Genomic DNA, 9,421 nt, shown 5'->3' with positions numbered 1-9,421 from the left:
TGCTTTTGTCACATCATCTATAATGGCATCCACCTATAATTTAATTGGCTAACTTATTTTTCGTATTAAAATTTTAATTTATTAATTATCATGCGCAATAATTTTCATCTCATGCCCCTTTAGATGGGATTTATTTTCATGTATTTTTAACATCACATGAGTTCTTTTCATTTTTCATTTTTTTTTCTTTTTCTTTTTTCTTTTTTTATCAATTATTCAAATATAATTAACAATGTTAGATGTACAAATATACAATCAAATTAAAAGAGTACACTAGTAAAAGAATAAAAAAATCATTAATCAAATTTAGTAATAATTTTTTACGGAAATATTAAGTAATAACTATAAAAATATGAATACTTATGGCATGTATTTAATAATCTGTATTAGAAATCTATGTTAGACGATGTCATCTACTTAAAATATCAACCGTAGCAAAATTAGTATTTTGATTATATCAATTTGTCAACTAATATAATATTACCACATCAAGTAGTGTCCAAAATTTAATAATATAAGGACTTCTGCTGTGATTCTCTGTTTTTGATAGTTTTCTTTAAAAAGCAGAGCTTATCAGCCAATTAAAATTTAAAAATTAATGATTATATAGAGATAATCGTTCTTTCTTTTCTTTTCTTTTTTGTTTTTTTTTTTCCAGTTAATACTAAAATGGCTGACTGAGATCTTGTTATTTCAAAAAATCATCACTTTCAATTTCAATTCCTTGCACATTGGACACAACAAACAGAACGTGGCACTCAATTTTTGGAAAGGATATAACCTCAGGAAGTTTTATTAAAGTACAAGAAATCCAAATTGATTAATGCTTCGTAGTTCCATATATATATATATATATATATAATGTAAAACTAATCACCAATAAATATAAATATGGGTATATATTATATTATAATTCAGAAGCTCACGACTCCTTGATGAGAAATGAATAGGCCAGATGACTTGTCATTGAGAGGCAAGAGTGCCGTAGTGACAATAATGTGAGCTCCTTGTGAAACAGTCAAGAGGCCAGTATTGCAAGTCATATCGGTTTTGACAAATCCAGGGCAAACGCTATTGACATGGAAATTTGGAAACCTTTTGGCCAAAATTCTTGTGTAGGCATTCATGGCAGCTTTTGAGAGTATGTAGGCTGAGTTATGTGTTGGCCATCCTTTTGCTTCTAAATTGCCTTGTTTGAAATCTTTCACAAATTCATTTAATACCTCGTCTACCCTCTCTTCTGTCAGTCTTTCTACATCATTTAGTATATCCTTTGCCCATTCATTGGGTATATTCTGATAAAGCCCATAAAATCCAAACACATACACAATAATTAATTACTTTCATGATCAAGATTCTATTTGCTAAATAAGAAACAAACAAAAATGCTTCTGTCACATCATCAATAATGGTCAAACAAGCGAATTTAATTGGCTACTGTTTGTATTCAATTTTTCAGCAAAACATCAATTAGATGGTATCTTTTTTTTGCTGAAACAATTAGATGGTATCTATTTTTATGTATTTTGAAAATCACATGAGCTCTTTTTTTCTTTTTTTTCTCCTTTTTTCTTTTTTATTAATTATTCAAATATAATTAACAATGTTTTGGTAAATAATATAATTAACAATGTTAGATGTACAAAGATACAATCAAATTAATTAAAAGAGTACACTAGTAAAAGAAATAAAAAATCATTAATCAAATTAAGTAATAAATTTTTTATGAAAATATTAAGTAATAAATATAAAAATATGAATACTTATGGCATCCATACATATCCTCGCCAAAATATAAATGGCATTCTATTTCGTTCCTTTTTTTGATATTAAATTTTTAATTTTGAAAAGTTAAAAAAAATAATTATCAATTGTCATGAGCAATAATTTTCAGTTATGATGATTATTTTATTAGAGAAGACAAACAGCAAAATTCATTAAAAAATTAACTTTAGTTTTGTTTTTTAATTTTTTCGGTAAAGGGTGAATTCATAAAAAATGGCTGTTACTCATCTTATTCTAAGCAATGCATGTGGCACAAATTTATATTTTTAATTTCTTTTTTCTATGTGAACATTGCAGAGGGGGGGGAAAAAAATTACTATTTTAGAGGTGATTCTCGTTAGTGTTTGACTAAAGACTTGCCAACTTAAAGCTTTTTTACAGGATTAATAGAATGCCCCATCAATTAGGAGCAAAGTTTAGAAAATTTTAAAGAACAATTTAAATTATTTTGCAATAATCCATCTCTCCAAACTGATTTAATAATTAAGTATCTATAGTAGCATCAATTTTGTTGTTAATATGAATGATGGAGGAGGAAGATCATTAAAATACTTAAAATTCTTACCTCCAACGATCCCAGAAGGGAGGAAACATTAACGATGCTTGGCGATTGAGATAATTGCAACAAAGGAAGAAGAGCTTCGATCATTCTTCTTGCACCATAATAGTTTATTTCCAGGCATTTTTTTGTCAATTCATTCGTTTGAACTGCTATCTTATCCCAATATTTGCGTCCCATTGGCTGCAAAATAGTATATAAAAAGGAAGCAGAAAGCAAATTTAAATATTGCTTGATTAATTTGTTTCCCACACTAATTAAAAAGAAGCAGAAAAGCAGAAAACATTTAAATATTGATTGATTAATTTGTTTCCCGCACAAATTAACTATAGCCAAAAAAAAAAAAAAAAAAGAAAGAAAAAAAAGTATAAAAAGTATACGTGTTATAAATGGCTAACATAATATTACAATAAAAATAAATTGTAAAAGGGTATTTTTATAATTTTATTAAAAGGATATATGCAATATACTTCACAAATCATTTTTTGTGCACAATATTGTTGAAATCCTCAATTAACTTCTGATAGATTGTTAAATTAAAAAAATGACATTTTGTAACAAAAAACTAGCCGTTAAAAATTTGAAGGCAAGCAAAGAAGAATGGTTATAATACGAACAAAGCCACCAGCATCCTCGGAAGCTCTGGCAAAAGCATCAGAATCCACTATTAATCCCGCGATTCCTGCATTGTTCACCTGCATGAGCAATTAATTAATATCTTCCATTAACTTCTTTTATTAAAATTCATCAACGAGAATAGTCCAATAGTAAAATCCAGTCTTTTATCATATAATTATTTCAATTCGAATTCTTTCATTTTAATATATATAAAAAAAAATCTCTTATCAAATAATTTTATTTTCTGTTTTTTTTTTTTTTTTTTTTTTTTTTTTTTTTTTTTGCTACTGAAAATACTCGATGTATAGAAAATATTTTATGGAAACCAAAATGCAACTTCACTGACCCTTGAACTTATGCAAATATACTTAGTACAGTATGACTCATGATAAGTTAATAGAGTTTTTTTTTTTTTTTTCCTATTTCCCCCAGTAGAAATCATAGAAAGTTAAGAGTATCTAGATATAATTATTTGTCAAATTATAGTATTTTTCTCTATATAGAGGCCCCATAATAAATATATACCGATTACATGCAGTGTCTCTGCGCAGTCGGAATCAGGAAGTTTAGCTTAAGGGGACAAATGTAAAATGAAAAAAAATAATCTAGAAAATTATATTCTATGTAGCTTTCATTTCTTATAAAGTATGCGATACAGCTTATATATAATAATTTAAAACATAAAACGTTTTCTATGCTGTAAAAATAATAATTATTAAAATAAAAAGGAGAAAAAAAGGGTGCAAAACAGAAGAAAAATTCAATAAAAAGAAAATGGGTAAATATTTATATATATATATATATATAATATTAGACAATTTGCATATATGGATCTATTTGCAAAGTCTTTATATATATTGACAATTGATTTCATGAAAATATATATGATATTATATCTTATTGTCGGGGGCCCAATGCTCAGTTTATTTTTTATTTTTATTTTAAAACATTTAGAAGTGCCATTAAAGGGAAAGATATAAAAGTTAGGAAGGAGTGGGGGGCGCATACTTGGCTTCTTATGTGTCTCCACGCGGAAAAAAATTGGCTACTTGCACTGTATGTGGATGTGATGAACTTTATATATATTACCTAGAAGTAAAATTTTATTCTTTTTGGACAATATGATTAATTAGTGGGGAGAAGAGGAATTTTTAGTTCGGGGCTTAATCCAACTTATAGAATGTAGAGCTTAACACCAACGATCATTGTCATCTTGAATTATCTATAAGATAGACCATGAGCTATCAACCACAAAAAAAAAAAAAAAAAAAAAGGGAAAGAAACGCAAACAGGATAGACTAGCTAGCTACATCTTTTGCTCTTTGTTTTACATGTTCGAATCATCTCATCTTTATGCTTGTTTTCATACTCGTTTTATCAAAAATCAAATAAGATTTTCCAATTCCGAATATAGAAATCAATTCAAATTAATATTATACTTATACATACCAAGATATCAAGTTTCCCAAACTGTGTTTTGATAAAATCGGCCAAAGAAGCAATAGAAGCAGGATCAGCCACATCAAGTCGATGAAAAAGCACTTCACCAGAGAGCTCAAACTCTTTCAACTTCTCAACAGCTTCAAGACCTTTATTTTCATCTCTAGCCGTTAAGACCACAGTGATTCCATTGGAGGCCAACTGCTTCACTGCTTCCAATCCAATCCCCTTGTTTGCCCCTGTTACTACTGCACACCTGAGAGACCAAAATAATAACAAATTATAAACCAAAAAAAAAAAAAAAAAACAATTAACCATGGTGTTGATACATGTAAATATGACTAAAGCGTTAAGGTCTTTTAACTCTAAAAACTGTTTAGGAGTTTAGGAAATTTAACCATGGAGGAAGCAAGTATATCGCAGCTTTGCATACCTCCGGCTAGCTTTAGCTTCTGCCATTATGGATGGTATTGACCACTGAGAATGTGAAAATGAAAGCAAAACGAAACTACTATATGTTTTTTTATTTTTTATTTTTTTGTGAAAAACTACTATATGTGTATATATATATATATATATAAATATATATATTCACGACAAAATAATTGTATACTATATATATATATATATGATAAGGAGTTTTGGACAATTATATGGTCGTTATAATTTTTCTACTAGTCAATTTTGACGACTATAAGGTTGGAACATCCCGTCCCGAAATATACCGGAAATTTTTCAAATTTGATTAAGGTTGACAGGGTTTGATCGTCGTTGACCGAGAAGGGGTGAAATGTTGACTTTTTGCTCCTGATGGAATCTCATATTGACCGAGGTACCGTTAAAAAATACACGTTGTCACGAGTTCATAGACTAGTAGCACGTCGAAAACGGAGCTACAATTTAAAAGTTATGAGCAAAACAAGTTGAGGTCCAAACTGTCCAAGGGGTGCCGGAGTTGACTTTTTGGTCATGCATGATTGTGAAGTACTCGTCGATACGACTCTGTAGACTAGCGGTACATCCGATTTGGACATGTGGGTTGAAAGTTATGGATATGCGAAGTTTTTCGAATACCATAATATTTTAATATTTTTGAATCGGTGAACAGTGAAACACCACGTGTCGCGATCTCAGCCGTTCCTGTGAGTGCACAGTGGCACCCACATGGTTTTTCTTAGGTGAGGTGGGAGAGATGAGAGGAAGAGGGGAGAGGAGAGAGAAGGAGGAGAGAGAAAGAGAGGGGGAGAAAAATCGGCCACCACCGGTTGGCCATCGTCCGGCCACCGGAGGGCCACACGCGCCACCCCACTGCCTCCACCTCCTCAATTTCGACCGGCCACCCAATCTCATGGCCAACCGGCCGGTAACGTGCTGGGATCGGAGCGTTTTTCGGAGACGGCCATTTTTCCTCTCCACCACCGGCCACCGCCGTTTGACCCATTTTCAGGCCACACGCACCAGCCACCCCTCACCACCTCCTCATTTCTAACCAGCCCACCAAATTTCACAGCTACCGGACCTCCGACGCACCCGGATCGGAGTATTTTCCGGTGAGGGGCCGAAAATCTTCAAACCCAGATCTCTTCGCCGTCCAGCCTCCGTTTGCCTCATCGCCGGTCCCATTGGAACCCTCTCCCCTCGATCTACAAAACCCCTAAAAATCTCGGCTACCAGCCACCGGACACCCCACCGATGGTGATGGTTTCTAGTTGCACCGCCGGTCCCTCCCCACTAAATCCGACCCCCTGAATCCAAATCCGGTGTCCTTTTCCTCCAATTCATGACGGTTTGGGAGAATCGAGGCTCTAAAGGCCGAGAGTTTTTCGGCGAGATTCCGGCCACCACCGGTCCGATCTCCTGGAAGTAAGACCAGATTCGTAATTCTCGTCACTCAAGCTTCAATTCGGTAAGTTACTCGTTAATTTTGGTTAACGTTTGTGTTAGTCCCCCCGGGTACAGGGTATTATTTATCCGAATAAAATATTAATTTATTTGAGATGTGTAATATTGTTGTTCTAGGAGCATGTGTACGTCGTAAAATTTATCCCATAGAGGATCTTGGATTAATTGCGTGCTCGAGGTGAGTGACCCACCTTCAAAATTATTTTGGGTGATTAATTATATATTTGTGAATTTAAAGGAATTGTGGTTTTAATTCCTTTAATTTATGGTTATGTTTATCATTAGATTTATTGTGCATAATTATATGATTTTAATACCTTATGAATTTATGTGATTTAATATTTACTTGGGTATGGATTGATTGTATGGATTTGAAGGAAATTATTTATTTTAAATTTATTATATATTGATGGAATTTATATGGTTTTCATAGTACTGATTTAAATTGATTTTTGAGAATTTGAGAAAAATATGGATTTAAATTATTATGTTTTAAAAATATTTATGCTGGGAATATTAATGGCTTGATCTTATGCCATTGGAAGATTTGGATATTTAAATTGATGGAATTGAGAGCTGGTGGATTTGAAATTTGATGAAATTTATGCGATAAATTTATGTTGATGATTTATAAAGGAATTGTGGAAAATTTACGGGTTTAATTTGATGGGATAAACCCGATGATATTTATAGAATTTTGAGATTTTGAGATGTATGGATTTATGATTTTTAGATGCACCATACATGTACTGGTGTTCTGTGTATATGGATGTGATTAGTGCGCACATGGATGTGATTAACGCACAGGTGGGTGTGAGTAGCACGCAGGTGATTTATGGGGTTGTCCTGTGTTTGCCATCGGATGAGGGTAGACCGCCCCTCCATGGCCGGGACACCTGTTTGCAGCGGCACGGTGGGACGCCACGCGACCGTATGCCGGTTTCTCTCTTTAACCTCTTGTTTGGCGGTACCTTGGGACGCTGGGTACTGTTGGCGCCACTGGTAGATAGTGGGTGCATCAAGTGATTTTCAGAACTTGGATTTCAAAATAAATCTTTTGAAATTGTATTTAAATTAAGAATATATTTAATGTTGTTTTTATTATTTATTTCAAATGGAGGTTTTAAATTGATTTAATTTTTTCTTTGCTTAATTGTTCAATAAATTGATTTATTTTAATCAAACAATTATTTCATGAATTGTTTAATGTGAGTTTTATTAATATTTCGATATTAATTATTATGACATGGACTAATTATTTAATAACTGTTATAAGTTATTTTATTTCAATTTATTCATTATAAATTTTGGATGCTTGATTTATTATATTTTATTTGATATTTAGTTGTCCAATTGATTCCTTGGTTTTCGGGAAATAGAAATAACGGGTTTTGCGAAAATGTTTTAAAATGGGAACTTTTCCAACCGAGGGAATGGTGAGAGTTTTGAAAGAAATTATTATTTTCAAATGATTAATTATTATTTATTTACTTATTTATTGTTAATTAATCAAGTGTAATATAATTATTGTTGCTTTATAACTGTACAGTAGATAGGATCACTCACTGAGATGATTAGCATCTCATATTTTTAAATTCCGTTCCCCCAGGTCCAAGTATTGGGAGACGTCGATCGTCCGGGACGAGTCCGACGTCTCAGTTCATTGCTGAAAGTCCAAGAAGCATTTTCTCCCTTTTTCCTCTTCATCTTGTATTGCTTCATCTGTCATTGTATTAATTCCACATTTATTTGTATAATGCTCTGTATACTGTATTAGACATTAGTTATTTATTATGCACTGATGTCCTGTTATTCATTTGGAGTACTGCAAATTTGTGGAAATTAAATTGTAGTACTGTGGGAGGAATAAGGTGATGTATATAGAAGTGTATTTCCAGTACAGGAAATTTGTGGTAAGTCCAACCCTTAGGGGAGGTTCTGCCAGATTTTCCATTGGAGGATCCGGTAGGGTTTCCCTGGGATCAGGGCTTATCTAGGGTTCTGGGAAGAAATTTTGGACAGGTCCTGACAAAGGTCCTTATAATTTTTCTACTAGTCAATTTTGATGACTTTGTAATTGTAAGCTTTTACCAAGAACAAGACTGTGGAACCATCCAAGGTTACGTGCAAGTTGCATGTCATATAAATTAATTAAAAAATTGCATGTGGCGCCATCAGCCATTAGCTCATTTTGTTCCACATAGATTTTGTTTTTACTTTTGGTTTTTTTTTTTTTTTTGAGGAGTTATTTTTTATTGATGTTGATTTTATTGATGTTAATTAAAAGTATTTTTAAAGCTAGAAATACTTCTTAAAAATTATTTAAACATTTTTAAAAGTGACTTTTGAACCTTAAAAATTACATTTAACTTTGTAAAAACTTGCCAAACAACACTTAAATGAATCTTATGTATAGTGGGAAGTCAACCAATCACTTGGTGAGTAACAACTATATACAGTTGTCAAAACATATATAGCATGTAGATTTGATAACTTTAAATGGTTGTGATACACAATGTGGTGCACCAAACTTTGCTCTATATATATATATATTAGTTATTCTCTTATTAGGATGTTATGATGATAAAATTATTAGAATTTTTATATTAGCATTTGGATTGTTTTAAAATCTATGAATTTAAAATATCTTAGTAGTCTAAATGAGATAGGTGATATATCAAAATCCGAAGGATAAAGTGAACCTTAGAGCATCTCCAATGACTTTGTATATTGATTCTATCCATTTAAAAATCCTTTGCCACATTAGATAAATAGATAGGGTTTTAAAAAAATCCTCTCCAATGGTTATGTGCATTAGCTTTGTCAAGCTGATACGGCAACAAAAGAAATTAAAGCTATGAAGGACATTATCTACTTCTGGAAGCTCTGTTAATAAGCTAAGTCAACAAAAATGTTATTGATTTTTGTTAAAAGAAAAATAACTCCTGCACTAGCTTTTGATTTTTTCAATTAGATATAATTTTAAAATGAAAAATTACACATTAGCATTCCATAACATTTAAACAAAACTCTTTGAATCTTTGGAGATCTTTCCTCTCCACTTACTCGTAACAGGCGTTTCCTCTGTAGAAGACTTCTTCTGAATGGCATATTTTT

At 31.9% G+C, this 9,421-nt stretch overlaps 1 protein-coding gene across 1 annotated transcript; it reads right to left on the bottom strand.

The window, feature by feature from the left end:
• Positions 1 to 741: 741 nt before the first annotated feature.
• LOC107434739 ((+)-neomenthol dehydrogenase-like) lies at positions 742 to 4,976 on the bottom strand. Its single transcript, XM_048477886.2, has 5 exons — positions 4,836 to 4,976; positions 4,412 to 4,658; positions 2,962 to 3,039; positions 2,351 to 2,527; positions 742 to 1,295 (listed from the first exon to the last, which is right to left on the bottom strand). The coding sequence occupies exons 1-5, from the start codon at positions 4,859 to 4,861 to the stop codon at positions 915 to 917; spliced, it is 909 nt and encodes a 302-aa protein (XP_048333843.1). The 5' UTR covers positions 4,862 to 4,976; the 3' UTR covers positions 742 to 914.
• Positions 4,977 to 9,421: the final 4,445 nt, after the last annotated feature.

The sequence above is a fragment of the Ziziphus jujuba genome, chromosome 3 (assembly GCF_031755915.1).
Source record: "Ziziphus jujuba cultivar Dongzao chromosome 3, ASM3175591v1".
NCBI classification, from domain to species: domain Eukaryota; kingdom Viridiplantae; phylum Streptophyta; class Magnoliopsida; order Rosales; family Rhamnaceae; genus Ziziphus; species Ziziphus jujuba.
Note: the sequence above shows the minus strand (reverse complement) of the source record. Positions and strands in the feature narration are given on the sequence as shown.